Genomic DNA, 18,303 nt, shown 5'->3' with positions numbered 1-18,303 from the left:
TTTAGGAACATGGGGAAATGCTTTGGATATAATATTAAAAGAAAAGATTGTTGAACAATAAGATCCAGCTTTGTTAAAACAAAAACATCCAATTACTTGCCTACATGCATAGAAAGCAGGTTGTAAATACATATAAGTGAAATGGTGATGGTTAGCTATTTGGGATGATTTTCACTTTGCTGTATTTTTCAGCCTTTTCCAAATTTTCTACAATGAATATGCTTTACTGCTACCGTCAGAACAATTGGTAATTAGTATGATGTAAATAGGTGTTTTTAAGGCCCAGCCTCTGGACTTGTCTGGGCAGTTGGAAGAGTCAATCCCACCCCAGAGAAGAGAGGATCTTTCTCTCCGTGGGGAGTCCTGGCTGGGTAGCCAGCCCTGAAAGGGGGTGCATTTACCACTTCAGTTCAGTCCTTTTGATTGGGAGATGCTGCCATTAGAAGATGTTAAATGCCAAATAACATCATCTGGAGTCTCCTGGTGACCCTTTGTGTTGCCAGCTGCGAGAAGGGAGCGCCTCCCCTGCCCCCCACCCCCCCGCACCCCTCCCAGAAGGGCTGGGGAGGCACAAAGATGTGTCCTGTATCGGGGCGGTATGCAAATGTAGGCATGTCTCCAACCCTCTAATCCTATCAGGAATGCTTAGGGTGTTAATTTGACCATCTTTCACAGCTCATAAATCTACTTGGGGGCAAAGCCAAGCTGCCAGACGCCATCAAGCAAAACTCCTTCTGAGGCTGGCAGCTTCAGTAAAGCCGTGGGGATCATGCCTCAATAAAGTCCAATAAAGAGCTTTGTATGTGGGGGACTGGAAAGCAGCTTCTCACATTTGGATACAATAGAACAAAACAGTGGGAAATGTGAATGTCTGATTACCCGGACTGGTGGTCTCCTCTAGGCTCCGCCTGCCCACTGAGCCGTGGATCCTCATTCATTCACGAGTCTTTGCACGCAGATGGGTCTATCTTGCTCCCAAACAATTGCCTGCAAAGACTCCTGTCGGATTAGTTTATTTAATCCCTGTCTATAAATACAAATTGACTATATTCGCTTCCACTGGAATCTGGTAGGCTTTTTATATTAAAATCGATTAAACTTCAGCGAGATCATTTCTGCCTAGGTTCATTCTCCCTTCATTCGGTGGTCAGAACAGAAAACATTCTTTTCTTTCTGGGACAGAACACTCCCCCAGAAAGAGTTCCCACTCTTTCCTCCTGACAAATAGGGTTGAAACTGCCAACAGAAATCAGTTTCAACCCCCGGATTACAGCTTCATCCAGAATCCCATCTGTTCTTCCAATTGGTCGATTTAAAATTCTGTTGATTAGAGATCCTAACTAAAAACATCCGTCCCAGCAGCGGTTTGAAGAGGGGAGGCACTGAAGGCACGTTGGAGTAGTTTTCTGCTTCAGGGACGTAAATCTCATCTGACCGAATCCTCAAGCTGACTCAAGCGGAGAAGTGATGGTTCCAGGAGAGAAACGCAGTCCTGACCCATGATCTAAAGACAGGAAGCACCAGAAAACTCTGAGACTAACCCATCCTGCACCTCTGTGTGGTTCAGGCAGCAAAGGGCATCCCCATGGAGTCATGAGAAAAGACAGCGGCTTGCCAAGAGCACTTACAAGGCTGAGGAACACAGAAGAAAGGGAATTTGAAAAGATTTATCAGCCTTGTCCATGGGCATTAGGTTTAACTCTTGGCTCTAGTTCCCTATCTGAAAGATAATTAATGTGGGATTATCTGGCTCATGGTGTAAGGATTTAATACATGGGGACTGGGATTACTGCTATTATTGTTACTGGCAGTGAACTTTAAAAATAACTGTAAGTATTGGTGGTACGTTGATGCTGGCAGTGAATTAGAGAAATGACTGTTGTTATGATTGTTACTACTGGTAATGCCACTATTAGCCATTACTTTCTACATATAATGGTTAAGTAGACCTTAAAAGAACTGAGTGAAGAACAGATAAGCCCACTAACTCACCAAGTATTGACAGAGTATCATCTCTGTGCCAGGCACTGTTGTAGACACCGGGCTCTATCACCATAATCCACCCTTTTAGTTGGGGGGGGGGGAATGGGCAATAAATATAATAAATACACTATATGGAATTTAGAACCTATTTCATTTTATAGGAAAGGTAGAGCAGGTTAAGGAAGATTGGAGTGAGTTGGGGAAGAGGGAGGAAACAATGAAATTTAAAACAAGGTGACTGTGGAAAGGCTTTCCTGAGCAGGTGACATCTGAACAATATTGAAGCAGGGGAGTAAGTCATGGGGAATGCATGGGGGAAGAAAGAGTGCCTGCTCAGAAGGCTGAAGTGGCCGGGGGTCGGGTGGGAAGTGGTGACACAGGGGTGGCACAGGCAGGTCATGCATGTCAAGCCATGCATTTGAAAGACTTCATCTTTTTAAGTGAAGTGGGGAATCACTGCAGAACTCTGAGCCAGAGGTGGGACATAGTTTGACTTATGCTCCAACAGGATTACTCCGGTTCCTGAGTTGAAAGTAGACTCAAGTTCAATTTTAAAAAAAGAAGAAGAGGAGGACTATGGGATCTGGGAGTGAGAGGCGGTGGTGGACAAGGGTGAATGTGGGCCGTGTGGGAAAGATGATGATGACTCCCAGGTTTCTGTTTGGAACAATTGGAGGAATGGAGAGACCATGAACCAGGAAGAGGAAGACTGAAGACAGAGCGGGCTTGGGATTTCTCAGTTCAGTTTTGATTACCTTTTTTGGATATTTAGAGCTTAAGAGAACCCTTAGATATTACCTAACTTAATCTCATCTTAGAACCAAAAAATGTATGTATTTTGTTTTTTAAATATTCTAAAGTAGGGGCGCCTGGGTGGCTCAGTTGGTTGAGCTCCTGCCTTTGGCTCAGGTTGTGATTCCAGGGTCCTGGGATCCAGTCCCACATTGGGCTCCCTACTTAGCAGAGAGCCTGCTTCTCTCTCTCCCTCTGCCTGCCGCTCTGCTTACTTGTGCTATTTCTCCGTCAAGTAAATAAATAAAATCTTTTAAAAAATATATTTTAAAGTAATCTCTACACCCAATGTGGGGCTTGACCTTAGAACCCTGAGATCAAGAGTCTCACGCTTTATCAACTGAACCAACCAGGTGCCCCTAAACAAATTTTCTTTTTTTTTTTAAATGAGTCCACACAGGGGCATCTGAATGGCTCAGTTGGTTAAGCGTTTGCCTTCGGCTCAGGTCATGATCTCAGTGTCTTGGGATGGAGGCCTGTGTTGTGTTCCCTGCTCAGTAGGGAGTCTGCTTCTCCCTCTCCCTCTGCCTCCTACCCCCATGCTCTCTCCCTCTCTCAAAGAAATAAAACACTTAAAAAAAATACATGAATCCACATAGTACAAAATTCTTTTTTTTTTTTTTAAGATTTTATTTATTTGACAGAGAGAGATCACAAGTAGAGAGAGAGAGAGGAAGGAGCAGGCTCCCTGCCCAGCAGAAAGCCCAATGCAGGACTCGATCCCAGGACCCTGAGATCATGACCTGAGCCGAAGGCAGAGGCTTAAACCACTGAGCCACCCAGGCAGCCCGGCATAGTAAAAAATTCTAAGTATAATGAATACAGAATGAAAATTTTGGCTTTCATTTCCATCTATAGGTCTCCTGCCACCCAGAGCTCCTCCTTAGATAACTGTACCATATATTTGCCATATATTCCACACACCCCAGAGATAGCCTATGGGAGGACAAGTCCGTATGTTGATATTTCCCCTCACTTTTTTTTTTTTTTTTTTTTTTACAATGTTATCTCATTATACACACTTCTGCATCTTGCTTTGCTCCCCACTCCCTTCTCTGTCTTGATCCGTACGCATAGCACTGGCTCAATCTTTTCATAACTCCAGACTTTCCGGTACATGAATGTGCTATAATTTATTTAACCAGTTTCCTATTGATAGATAGATGCACTACTTATAACTTTGTCTTTTCAAGTAAGGCTGTGATGTATTTTATTATGGGTCCTTTCACTCAAAGGACCCATTTAAAATTTGGGCAATTACTACTGTTTTCCTTTTCGAGGCTTTTTTCAACAATGCAAGAGAGCTACTCTGCTCCATAAGGTGTGACAGGTAGCTGTACTGTATTGGTATTGTGCTGGTGGGATTGCACTGGTAGTTAAGTATCAGCATACTTCCATAGGCCTTGGCAATAGCTGCTGCCCCCAGCCTCGAGTGCTCCATTCCAGTATCTCAGAAGCTCTAGTTGCCCCACCCTCTCTCACAATCTACCAACTAAAGGATTGACACCAGGCAGAAGAAGGAGACTTCAGAGTCTGCTCTGATTGACCAGTACCAGGGTGTTAAATATCTTGAATACCACTCTTTGATCTTTGCTAACAGAGGTGGAAAATGGTTTCCTGGTATCTGGATAGGTTGCATTTCTCTTCTTTAAATGCCATTTTAATTCCTTTTCTGTATAGTCATTTTCTTTTGGGTTGTGTTGCTTCTTGATTTTCAGGAGCTTTTTATATAAAAGAGAATCAACTCCCTGTCTGTTGTTCATGTTGCAAATATTCGTCAGTCTGCCATTTACCTTTTTGTTTGTAGACGTAACATTTTTCTGAAGTTGCATTTATCGCTCTTTCATTCATAGCTTCTGGGTTTCATTCATAGCTTTTGGGTTTTGTGGTATATCTGAAAGATCTTAACTATGTCTAGATGAGTGACATTGTTCTTTTTTCTTATAATTTTGTCTTTTCATTTTCTTTTTTTTTTTTTTATTTGACAGAGAGAAATCACAGATGGAGAGGCAGGCAGAGAGAGAGCAGGAAGCAGGCTCCCTGCTGAGCAGAGAGCCCGATGCAGGACTCGATCCCAGGACCCCGAGATCATGACCTGAGCTGAAGGCAGCGGCCTAACCCACTGAGCCACCCAGGCGCCCTGTCTTTTCATTTTCTTATTACACATTTGACTCACCTGAAATATTCTGATATAAGGCTTGGGTCCAACCTTATGCTGCTCAGATGAATGCTCAGTTGTTGCAAGACCATTATTTTTCCCACAATTTCATAATATCCTACACCTTTATCACATACCATGGATTTGAGACCACTTCTGGGCTCCTTCTTCCATTTCATTGATCTCATGTGTCAGGATTACTGTTTTTTTTTTTTTTTTTTTTTTTTTTTTTTTTTTTTAAGATTTTAATTTATTTGACACAGAGAGGGAACACAAGCAGGGGACTGGGAGAGGGAGAAGCAGGCTTCCCACCAAGCAGGGAGCCCAATGTGGGGGTTGATCCCAGGGCCCTGGGATCATGACCTGAGCCAGAGGCAGACGCTTAACGACTGAGCCACCCAGGAGCCCCAGGATTACTGTTTTAATAATAGTTTAAAAATATTTTTAATACATGATATGGTTAGTAGTCCTTCACTACTTTTTTCTTAGACTAGCAAAAAATTATTTATTTATTCATTCATTCATTCATTTGTGGAGGGGAGAGAGAGAAGGAAACTCCACCCAGAGCCTGTTGGGGGTGGGGGTTGGGGGTGGCTTGATCTCCTGAAATCATGACCTGAGCCAAATTCAGGAATCAAATGCTCAACCCATTGAGCCACCCAGACGCCCCATTAGGTAATTTTAAAAAAATTATTATTTTTAAAAAAGATCTTATTTATTTATTTGACAGAGATCATAAGTAGGCAGAGAGGCAGGCAGAGAGACAGGAGGAAGCAGGCTCTCCGTTGAGCAGAGAGCCTGATGCAGGGCTTGATCCCAGGACCTTGGGATCATGACCTGACCCGAAGGCAGAGGCTTTAACCCACTGAGCCACCCAGGTGCCTCGAAAATTATTTTTATTAACATACACTGTATTATTTGCCCCAGGGTTACAGGTCCCTGAATCGTCAGGTTTACACACTTCACAGCACTCGCCATAGCACATACCCTCCCCAAGGTCCATCATCCAACCACCCTCTCCCTACCCGCCTCCTCCTAGCAGTCCTCAGTTTCTTTCCTGAGATTAAGAGTCTCTTATGGTTTGCCTCCCTCCTGATCCCATCTTGTTTCATTTTTTCCTTCCCTACCTACCATGACCCCAGGCTCTGCCTCTCAAATTTCTCGTATCAGGGAGATCATACGAAAATTGTCTTTTTCTGATTTGTCTTATCTTTCTCAGCATAATACCCTCTAGTTCCATCCACGCCGTTGCGAATGGCAACATTTCTCTTGATGGCTCCCATAGGTGATTTTTAATAAGATCCTTGTATATTCATTTTTCCAAGGTAGCTTTAGAGTCAGTTTGGTATTCTACTCCTTCCATCCAAAAGGCTGACACGTGGACCAAAACAAGTACTGTTATGATTTCACTTATACAGGGAATCTAAAAAAAACACGTGAACAAACAAACAAAAAGCAGAAACAGGTCCACAGAGGACAAACTGATGGTTGCAGGAGGAGGTGGGGGGTGGGCAAAATGGGTGAAGGGGAGTGGGAGGCACAGGTTCCAGTGATAGGAGGAGTAAGTCACAGGATCAAAGGTGCAGCTCGGGAAAGCAGTCAGTCGTACCGTGACAGTGTGTACAGTGATGGACAGGAGCTACACAGACTTGTGGAATTACTGCTGTACAACTGAAACGAATTTAGTTAACATTGCGTGTCAACTACATTTCAATTAATAAAAAGGCTAAATGTGTTAATTTATGTATTAATCTAGAGAGAAACAAAATCTTTCCCTTACTAAGAATAGCACATACAGTATTCTGTTTGTGCGGTCTTATCTTCTGTAAGTAGCATTACATAGTTTTTAGGTATTATGTATATTTTGTTATTATGAACGGGATCTTTCCTTCCGTTTCATCTCACAACTGCTTTTGGTGTGTAAATAGGAAGTCTACTACTTTCTACTTATTTTGTACTTATTCATCTTACTGAATTTTCTTACTGTAAATTTTTCAGTTTTCTTGCCTTTTTTCAGATACTATCAACTGTGAGTAAACAACTTTACTGTCTCCTTTATCATTTTTAATGTTTTCTCTCTCAACCTTTTCTCTCTCTTGACTAACAGTATTAGCTAGAAGAGTGCTAAGTAGTGATAATAGCCCTCATCTGGTTCTTACGTTTCTCCCATAAGCAGGAGGCTGGCTTTTGGCTACATATATATTGGCCTACATATGTATTATTTATTGTATGCCATTTTTAATATAGTCTGCCCTTTATCTATGTTGCAAATGTTTTCTCCCACTTTGTGACTTGTCTCTTTACTTCCTTTACAGAGCTTATTAGATGAACAGCTGTTCTTAATTTTAATATAGTTAAATTTATCAGTTTTTTCTTTTAGGGCTACCATTCTCTAAAGCTTAGTTCACAGTTTTCTTGTCTCTCCAAATCGGAAAGTCTTCCATAGTTTCTCCTCAACATTAACATATTTTGCTTTTCATACTACATAAAATACACTTACAATTTTGTGTATATGCATCCAAACAGATTTTTTTCATGTGGGTAACGAGTTGTTCCATAAATATTTGTTGAAAATGTCCTCCTTTCCACATTATCTGTAATGCCATCTCTGGTGTATATAACAATCGCTTACATTCTGTTCAGTTGGTTAAATGAGCATATTCCTGCATCAGTAATACACTTAGTTCCTAGAGCATTACTTCTATTCTTAATCTCTGGTCCACCCCCCGCCCTCAGCAGGAGTGTCCAGCTTATTCTTAGCTATTTACAGGTATTTCCCACTTACCCTAGGTTCTTTTATGGGAAAAAAGTGCAAGAGTTATCTGTTATTTCCATTTCTATGGGAGTGTTCACTTTTTTTTCTTTTTCACCTCTATAATTTTATTTCCACTCTTAGAGTGATTATCCTTAAAAATTTAATATGCACACTTAGCAAACTCTGAAGTTCATCATTTTATTTTTTTTATTTTTATTTATTTATTTTTAAAAGATTTTATTTATTTATTTGTAAGAGAGAGAGAGAGTGAGAGCGAGCACAGGCAGACAGAGTGGAAGGCAGAGTCAGAGGGAGAAGCAGGCTCCCTGCGGAGCAAGGAGCCCGATGTGGGACTCAATCCCAGGACGCTGGGATCATGACCTGAGCGGAAGGCAGCTGCTTAACCAACTGAGCCACCCAGGTGTCCCTGAAGTTCATCATTTTAAAATTCCTCCCACCTTCCATATTATGGTCAAGTAGTACACTCTACCTTGTCTTTAAATTTTTTTTTTTATTTTTTAAAGATTTTATTTATTTGTTTGACAGACAAAGATCACAGGTAGGCAGAGAGGCAGGCAGGGAGAGAGGAGGAAGCAGGCTCCCTGCCAAGCAGAGAGCCTGATGTGGGGCTCGATCCCAGGACCCTGGGACCATGACCGGAGCCAAAGGCATAGGCTTTAACTTACTGAGCCACCCAGATGCCCCTCTACCTTGTCTTTTAAAACATCAAATCTGGGCGCCTTGGTGACTCAGTTGGTTGGGCAACTGCTTTCGGCTCAGGTCATGATTCTGGAATCCCTGGATTGGGTCCTGCATCAGATTTCCTGCTCGGAGGGGAGTCTGCTTCTCCCTCTGACTATCCACCCTCTCATGCACTCTCTCTCTCAAATAAATAAAATCTTAAAAAAAAAAATCATTTTTTACTTCTACAGTATTTTTGTAGGTAACACTTATTACATTGTTTCATTTAAATAGATAAAATAGCTCCGATACACAATTCAAAAGGAATAAAAGGATATACAGTGAAAGGGTGCTTGGGTGGCTCAGTTAAGCATCTGTCTTTGGCTCAGATCACGACCTCAGGGTCCTGGCATCCAGCCCTATGTTGGGCTCCCTGCTCAGCCCTGCTCAGTGGTGACCCTGCTTCTCCCTCTCCGTGGGGGCCCTTCACTGCTTCGTGCTTGCTCTGTCTCAAATAAAATCTTAAAAAAAAAAAAAAAAAAAAGGATATACAGTGAAGTCTAACACCTCTGTCCCCCTGGTGCCTCAGATGTCCTCCCCAACAGTTAACGTGTATCCTGCAGGTATTTTATGCATAAAGAAGCAAATACATATTGTATATTTCCCTTTTACAAAATGGTAGCAAATTATAGATATTGGTCAACCTCTTGCTTTTTTCTTCTTTCCATGCCTTTTTCATGTTATGTTTTGAAGATTATTCCCTACCAATTAATAAAACAGTTACTCTGTTTTTACACAAGTATTTGTTTACTAACTTCTTCGCTCACCCTGCTTGCATCGAACTCCTTCCTTCTGGACTCAATTGCTTTCTTTCCTAGAGAACAATTCTATGTTCTCTCAGCAAAAATCCAAAAATGTTTTCTTCATCCTCCCTTTTATTTATTTTTAAAAGTATTTTATTATTTATTTATTTAGAAAGCACAAGCAGGGGGAGTGGCAGGCAGAGGGAGGGAGAAGCAGACTCCCCACAGAGCAAGGAGCCCAGTGTGGGGCTCTATCCCAGGACCTTGGGGTCATGGCCGGAGCTGAAGGAAGATGCTTAACCAACTGAGCCACCCAGGTGTCCCCCATCCTCCCTTCTAGTATATGTGCTGCCGAAGAGAGCACCCCCATCCTCCCTTCTAAATACTAATTCATCTGTATGTAGAATTCATAGCCAACATCAATTTTTCTTCCTCAGCACTTAATTATTTTATTGTCTCCTGGCCTAGATTGCTGCCATTGGAAAGCTTGCTGTTAGTATAATTATTTCTTTGCAGGTGATGTCTTTTCTCTTGGGTTGCTTTTAGATTTTTTCTCTGGTCTTTTGCAATTCTGCTACCTGTCTAGAAGTAGAATTGTTTTCATTCAACCTCCTAGATATTTTTTTTTAACAACAACAAAAAAGTCCTTAAATTGTGGAAAAATCTTCAAATATCTTCCCACCTCTCTTTAAGCTGGATCTTCTACACTCCTTCTCTTACGCCTCTTCTATTGCCCAACTCTTCTTCCTCTGTTACGGTGCAGGTATTTTCCTGATTTATCTTCTAGCTCACCAATTCCCTCCAGGTATGCCCAATGTGTGGCTTAATCTGTCCACTGCGTTAATTTCACTAATTATACTTTTTGGTTCCAAAAGACTTAGCTTTTCATATGTATTTTGCCTTTTTCATAGTGTCTTTTCTAATGGGTTTTATGCTTTCCTCCCTTGCTCCAATCATTGTAACCATTTTTATTCCATAGTTATTCTACTATTTTAAGTTTGTGGGGGAGCTAATCCTCCAAGACTATGTCTGCTGACTTGTGCTCACAATGGGTGGTTTTTGATTTTTGACCATGAGTCCATTTGTTTTTTTCTGTACTGCAGGAATGTGATTCGGCTTGGCCTATGGGTTCCCCATCAAGGTTGCCAGAAAGGTCTATGTGCTTTTATCAGTAATTTTTATTTATTTTTATTTATTTATTTATTTATTTGACAGAGAGAGATCACAAGTAGGCAGAGAGGCAGGCAGAGAGAGAGAGAGAGGAGGAAGCAGGCTCCCTGCTGAGCAGAGAGCCCGATGCGGGACTCGATCCCAGGACCCTGAGATCATGACCTGAGCCGAAGGCAGCGGCTTAACCCACTGAGCCACCCAGGCGCCCTATCAGTAATTTTTAAACTGAGATTCTCGAGCATCTGAAGATTTATATGCTTAACATTTTGAGCTTTTAAAGATTTTTATCTGAACCTTGAAGGGATCAATGGTTAATAATTCTTGCTGTTTTAAGATTCTACGTTCTATATTTGCATAACTGAGGACATTCAATCACTAGTCCTGGAGCATTCTAGGAAACAGTAGTATTAGTTACAATAACCAGTTATTACCAACTACCCAACTTAGTGGCACACAGAACATCATTCAGTTTTCTAAACAATCCTAGGAGAGGAGTGTACTATAAAGGTTATATAATTTAAGGTTGCATAGTTGGTGAGGGACAGGGTATCTATCCGACCCTAGAGCCCAATCACTTGATGACTATTAATTTAGTCACATAACAAAAATTTACTAAGGAACTACTATGTGCCAGGATGTGCTAAGTGATAGGTATGGGGTTCATGAAATATATTTTTCCTATTTCAAATTTTCTGTGAAGGGTCAGTTTTTTCTTCCTAACTTCCAATTTGCTGCAGCCAAGTACTTTTGTTTAAGAAATTAAAAACATTGTATCAATGTCAAATTGTTACAAAAATGTTTTTTTTTTAAGATTTTATTTATTTATGTGACAGACAGAGATTACAAGTAGGCAGAGAGGCAAGCAGAGAGAAAGGGAAGCAGGCTCCCTGCTGAGCAGAGAGCCTGACGCGGGGCTCGATCCCAGGACCCTGAGATCATGACCCGAGCCGAAGGCAGAGGCTTTAACCCACTGAGCCACCCAGGCGCCCCTTTAAGATTTTATTTATTTATTTGAGAGAGAGAGAATGAGAGAGCGAGCAAGCTAGAGAAGTGGGAGGGTCAGAGGGAGCAGCAGACTCCCTGCCCAGCAGGGAGCCCAATGCGGGACTCGATCCTGGGACTCCAGATCATGACCTGAGCTGAAGGCAGTTGCCCAACCAACTGAGCCACCCAGGTGTCCCACTGTCCTGTCAGTTTTGTTTTCATCTCTCCATGTGTTGGTACCAAAGAGTATGCAGACCAGCTCCCCCTGCAGAACTTCTCTGTGGCACTGCTCTACTGGCAGATCGTATGAGGGGGCTCTGGGGAGGACAACTGTGGGTGGATGAAGAAGTAGAATGATACTTCTGACAATGGTGGCTTCTCTGTGGGGATTAAGAACCCCCTAAAAGGGTGTAATTGAAGCCAATACTATACTGTATGTTAACTAACTAGAACTGAAATAAAAATGGAAAAAAAAAGGGTACAGTTAAGTATTTTAGGTCACAGTCTGCCTGAGGAGTATGCGTGAAAAAGAGGTGGCAGAATGGGGGGTGCAGACTGAGCAGATAGTGAGAAGGTCACATTAAGATCTAACTATAAAAATATGACCATTTTCCTGGTGAAGATTGGGTACTACTACTTGCTTCCTCTGTCACTCTAGTTCTCTAACAGGGCAGGACAGCAGATAAAGGGCCAGTCAGGAATACTAATTATAAAAGCTTATGGAAATTTATTTACATGTTTTCTTTCCTCACCACCCAGCAAACAACTGGATCGTATCAGGCACTGGGATGCTTAAGACCTAGCAAGCACTTTAATAGTATCCTGATACAGTAACATAGAGCTGCTAAAAACTCTTTCAAAACAAATGACTCATGGGTTATCTGCACCATTATTTTATCATGGAAAGCAGAGAACTGATCACATACACAAAAACACTTATACTGAAATCTAAAATACAGACATTACTATACTTTCTTTTAAGAGTAATAAATACCACTAACTTTAATACTTAAAAAAATTGTTTTTGAAAATTTTATATGCCTGAGATAGAGCGAGAGTGAGTGAGAGAGTGCACAAGCACTGGGGAGTGTCAGGCAGCTGGAGAAGCAGGCTCCCTGCTGAGCAAGAAGCCAATGTGGGACTCTATCCCAGGACCTGGGATCATGAACTGAGCTGAAGGCAGACACTCAGTAGGTTTACTGAGCAACTCAAGTGCTCTGAGATTTTAAAATGTATGAAGTTTTTTTTTAGGGGTGCCTGGCTGGCTCATCAGTAGAGCATGCAACTCTTGATCTTGGAGTCATGAGTTCAAGACCCCACTGGGTCAAGACCTACTTGAAACAAAACAAGCAAACAAAAAAAATACATTCCTTTTTAGAAGACAGATTACCCAGGAATAAGCTTTGAGGTTTGCCAAAACTTGTATTGGACTGATTAAATGTCTGAAAGCACCTTCTAACTACATCCATCTTAAAGCATCTGAATAGGTTATGGTCACAACATTCAAAATTTTAAACTTTAAACTGCACTCTATCACTGTTAGACGCAGAACTACATTGTTTTCCTGCAATTGTGGTTTATTGTGATCTTAATCCATTTTCTCAAAGACCATTCAACACATTTATACTATTCCAGTAATTACCATGCTACCCAGAAAAACAAATAAACACTTTATTAAGAATTAAATGAGGGTATGGAATGTGATACAGTACAAGTAAGACACCCAAGATGGATATAATAGTACTACTTACAAAAAGTTAAATCTCACTTCAAAAAAAAAAAAAAGAAAAAAAAAAAAAGAAAAAAAAAGCAAAAGCAAAAATCACAAGACAAAAGAAAAAGCAATTCCATCATTATAAAGTAAGATATTTCATGCAAAAACTCCAAAAAAATCCTCCAAACCACCCCCAACCCCCCCGAAATAGCCAACAAACAAAAAGCTATCTGAAAATATTGCCATGCTAACATATTAACCACAATGTAATCATTCATAGGAAAACAACACAGTAATTAAGCAATGGATTAGATGAAACAACACAGGCTATAGTCATAAACTCAGAGACCTTGATGACTTTACATGATAAGCAATTCCAGATTCACTTACAGGGGGAGTGTTATGGGGTCAATGTTGGGAGATCTGGTCATGTAAATATAAACTCCATTAACTCATCTCATTATCTTCTAATTATAAAACCTGGATGATTCCAGAATCTGAAAAATTATATAAAATTTGGCATACTCCATTTGTGTTCCAAGAAATTACTTTAGGATCATAATTGCAATTATTAGAGAGCTGTATAAAAGCACTTCAAGGTCAAGATTATGATCACATTTACATCATAGAAACAACTCCAGATATGCATTTAGTCTGATTAACTCTTACTTAGGACAAGAAACATGATTTTCTAGCACTTTATGTACAAGTTACTGCAAAGAGCCAGGTAATTTAGTGATGGAATAAAATGTAAAACAAAAGTGAACTGGTACAGAGAGTGAAGGGGAACATTCTCACTTGTAGAGACTTAAGTTGGTAAAAACCTGCCTTGCCTCTTGAGGCAGCTAGAGTCACAAATACACTCCTATAATTCATGTCTCTGGCCCAAGAAGCTTTAGCTGATTTCATGGAAAACACAGTTTTCTTTTAGAAAACAGGAATGGCATTTTATGGGACAGCACTTCCCTCTACAGCTGCCCAACAGGCCTGTCACCAAATAGTGCACACATACAGTGTATTTCCAAGTGACTTGAATGTCACAATGAGGCTACCCAGGACCAGGAAGCACCGTGTCACAGCATCTGCCCATGAAGATGACCTGGAGAGAACTGAGACACTTATATTTGTTTCATGGTTCTGGGTTCAGCTTACCTATGGTGTACAGATTGACTGTAATAGTGAGGCCAAGGAGGAAGAACAAGAAAAAAAAATACTTAGGGCAAAAAAAATGTCCCCCTCTCATTTGCTTTTCTTCCCCTTTCAATTTAGGGTAATTAGAACAGATTGGAAAATTATTCAGGATTCCTCTTCCTACCTTTGAAATGTAACTTCCTATTTATGCTCCACAAAAAGAATCCTGTGATTAATTGCTCAGTGGCAGGATGCAGCCTCTGAAATAAAGAAGCACTTGCTCTGATTTTCACAAAATGAAATGAGAAAATTTTCCAATGTGAAACCCAGAGTTTGAGGCCAGTAAAGAAGTGTCTTTAATCATCAGGACGTTCACAGAGCTCTTTGGAATGTGTCTTATACATAAAAGGTAATCACAAATTAAATCCCCAGAGTCTTCATGAAGTTCTTCAATGGGAAAGATTTCTAATGAGAGATAAATGCTTCCATCAGCTAATTAAATCTGATAAATCAATCTTTCCCAACTGACAAAGTCTTTGCTAACAGCTCAAACCATAGCCTCTGGAATCAGATGTTAAGTTCACTCAGTCATGATGATGCAAGATGAAATACAGATGTGCAGTACGTATGAAAAAATGTGTAAACCGCTGCAGTTCTGAAACAGTAGATTTATATTACAAAGCAATGTAAATAAATACTGGGCTAGTACAAAAGCTCTTATTTACAGTTTTACAAATGAAATCGTATTCAGTGTAAATGCTGTGTTTTAAAGAACACAGTGCTGTATTAGTAAAATGAATTCTGTGGAGGGGATTACAGTTTCTGTTAGAATCAATGCATAACCTATAAAAGATTCAAGTTAACTTTGTTTATAATTTAGTACAGACAAACCCAGTTTAACCTGGAATGGCATCTGTTAAAGTGCTGAAAAACAGGAAATATTTAGAAAACACTGTACATTATTAAAGCTTTATCAAGTCAGAATGTTAAAATTCTTTCACATTTTTTATCCTTCTGTCACAGACTTGTGGACAAGATGGTATTTCTCAGCGAAGGAGTAAAACTTAAGAGGCCACCAGCTGCTCAGACGATTTTACTAGGTTCAGTGGATTTAGCTTCCTAAAACAGCTATTTATCCATCAACCATACCTTCAGGCCTCATAATCTGGTAAGTAATTAAATATTCAGGATAAGCCTGGAAGAGAAAGATTAATTTAAATGTTGGTAAACAAGTTTTTTTTTTTTTAAGATTTTATTTATTTATTTGCCAGAGACAGAGGGAGAGAGAGCGAGCAAGCACAGGCAGACAAAGAGACAGGCAGAGGCAGAGGGAGAAGCAGGCTCCCTGCCGAGCAAGGAGCCCTATGTGAGACTTGATCCCAGGACCCTGGGATCATGACCCGAGCCGAAGGCAGCTGCTTAACCAACTGAGCCACCCAGGCGTCCCGGTAAACAAATTTTTTGCAAGGTGATTTTACCATAAGAATTCCTAATTTTTAGAGAAGAGGTTCTAAATTAATGTGTGGATCAGACTCCTCTTTGGGCATTTTCTTAAAACATCCTTACCTTGCTTCCAATCCCTCTTAGGTTCCAAATCAGCAGGTCTAGGATGAATCCTAAGCATGTATTTTTTTTCTTTTCTTTTCTTTTTAAAAAAGATATTACTTATTTATTTGACAGACACAGATCACAAGTAGGCAGACAGGCAGGCAGAGAGAGAGGGGGAAGCAGGTTCCCTGCTGAGAGAGAGCCCAATACAGGACTTGATCCCAGGATTCTGAGATCAACACCTGAGCTGAAGGCAGAGGCTTTAACCCGCTGAGCCATCCAGGTATCCATGTTTGTTTTTAATAATTGCGGAGATCCTGGTACATATCCTCAGTTCAGAACACTGCTCTAGAGATGCTTCTGACTGCATCTGTGTCACTAAGAGCAGGAGAGAATTGCACTTTTCTCTGCTACAGACAGGTTAACTACTAAATACAAGATTCTGATTAATTATATTTTATGGAAGGTTATAAAACAGAAAAAAGATCCACCAAAATTGGCAAAATCTGAATAAAGTCTGTAAGATAATATTCTATCAATGGTATCTTCCCAATGTTGATAATTTTAAAAGAAAATGTCCTTATTTTTGGGAAATACACACTGAACCATTTAAGGCTACGCAGCAAGCCTATAATGTCCTCTCAAGCAGGTCAGGAGAAAAATCTGTATTCATACAAAAGAGGGAGGATGATAAAATGTTAACATTGGGAAAATCGGGGCAAAGGGTATATGGGAATTCTCTATTATTTTTGCTACTTTTAAAAAAACCCAGCCCAGCTGTTAAGGCAATATGCCTTGTCAACTTAAGAGAGTAGTACAAAGAGTTTATTAAAGTATGGCTCTAAATCATTCTGAAGATGAACAAATAAAACCAAATTACCTGTTCTCCTCTGTAAATAACATATTCAGCTAATGCTAGACCGTTCACGCTGGGTCGACCAGTGACTGAGTGATGTCCTGGAGGAGAATGTGCCATTTTCATTGCACTGAACTGCAGGAAAGACTTTCCCAAGGTTACCCGGCAAAAGAGCAGCTGCCTGTAACATGAAAGATCTCCCTGACAACAAGGTAGTACATGGCAGTTTTATTTCTGTACAGTGTGTTAAGCTTTTTAGTGTATTTATACATAGCTGTTGGTCATTTCATCCTTAAAAGAATTTTGCAGGAATGTCTTCTACTCTCATTAATGAATTTGCTACTTTAATTCTTAACTATATAAACTGAAAATGTAACAATCTCACAGAGATGGAAACTCTGCTCTCATCGGTACCCAGAGGAAAAGCACAAACCATAGCCCAAGTGGGAAGATGGGACTTAGGGAGCTCCCACAAAGTAGCTTGCAAAGATGGACATCTATCCAACTAATCAAGTCTAATTGATTTCACCTTCAAAATGCATTTGAAATTCATTTTCTTAATTCTATTGTTACTGTTAAATTCAAATCACCAAAATTTTTATTTGGACTGGGAATAATGGCCTATGAACTTCTATTTCTCCTCTAATTCCTAGCTAAACTATTTTCCATCCAAGCACCCAGTTATCTAAAAAAACAGAACAAAACAAAAAAACAACCCAACACATAAACATTAATCAAATCACATCGCTTTACTGCTTGAAACTTTGTAGAGGGTACTTAGTGTACTTGGAAGAAAACCCAAATTGCTTACAATGGCTCTAAATTCTCAAATCTTACTTCGTGTTCATTGTGCACCAGGAGCATTAATTTCCTTTCTTCACACAGGCCAACTTTCTGAACCTCAGGGGCATCATACACACCACTTCCTTTACCACAGAGAATGGTACCTATTTCTGCCACTCTTAACTGACTACCACTCATTTTTTTAGGTTTCAGCTGAAATGTTAGTTCTTCAACTAGTTTTCACTTATCAGAAATTTGAGGAGATTACTCTCCCAATCCCTTCAAGTGGATAATTGACCTTCCTTATTTCCAATGAACCCTTTTTAAAAAAAAATTTCTTAATGGTTTCTCTTCTTTGTTTTTCAGAGGAGAAAAGATTTTGGTGAGCCAGTTGATTCTGTTCTCCAAAGAAGAGAGGCTACCTATACTTATTATTCTAAATATGCTTGTTGGAAGCCTTAGCATTTCTAGTAGATTTCTATTATAGTTACGATCAGCCCTGTGATAACCCAAACACAAAAGTCTTAAGTTAATAAACTGATTTGTAGAGAACCAACCTTTCTGTTCCAAAGACAGTTTGTAAGACTGTAAAACCTACTTATTATAATCAGAACTATTTTAACTATGAGTTAAAGAGAAAGTACTCAGAACTTTCAACTCCAGATAATGTGACAGCAAAGTTCAATTTATAGACTCTCAAGAAATTATAAGCCTTTTAACCTGTCCAATTAATTTACGATCTAAAACAGAAGAGGATGGGAGTTCATGCCCAGAAGGGCTGACTTCGGGCGCCTACACAAGTCTAAATTTAAGGGGAAAACAAGAGTAATATAAAAAAAGACCTTGTTTTCCTCTAAGATTGCAGTTCTTTACTTGGCAACCTTTCACAATCAGCTGGTAAGACTTTTAAAAAAAATCCCAATGCCCAGAAATTATAAGAGATTC

The 18,303-nt window shown here is 40.1% G+C and overlaps 1 protein-coding gene and 1 long non-coding RNA gene across 2 annotated transcripts in view; one reads left to right on the top strand and one right to left on the bottom strand.

The window, feature by feature from the left end:
* Window positions 1–8,908: 8,908 nt before the first annotated feature.
* On the top strand, window positions 8,909–13,148 carry LOC309860231. The gene is made up of 2 exons (XR_014309271.1): window positions 8,909–10,343; window positions 10,557–13,148. It is a non-coding gene; the product is annotated as an uncharacterized lncRNA (long non-coding RNA).
* Window positions 12,886–18,303, bottom strand: part of TNKS2 (tankyrase 2) — a 68,931-nt gene continuing 63,513 nt past the window's right edge. The window contains exons 26-27 of the mRNA XM_082721931.1: window positions 16,600–16,756; window positions 12,886–15,366 (exon numbers count right to left, since the gene is read on the bottom strand). Of these exons, the coding sequence (XP_082578057.1) occupies window positions 15,304–15,366; window positions 16,600–16,756 (220 nt within the window). The 3' untranslated portion in view covers window positions 12,886–15,303. The remainder of the gene's footprint in view (window positions 15,367–16,599; window positions 16,757–18,303) is intronic.

Source organism: Mustela nivalis, assembly GCF_964662115.1.
Source record: "Mustela nivalis genome assembly, chromosome: 2".
Taxonomy (NCBI): Eukaryota; Metazoa; Chordata; class Mammalia; order Carnivora; family Mustelidae; genus Mustela; species Mustela nivalis.
This window is presented reverse-complemented; position numbering and strand designations above follow the sequence as displayed.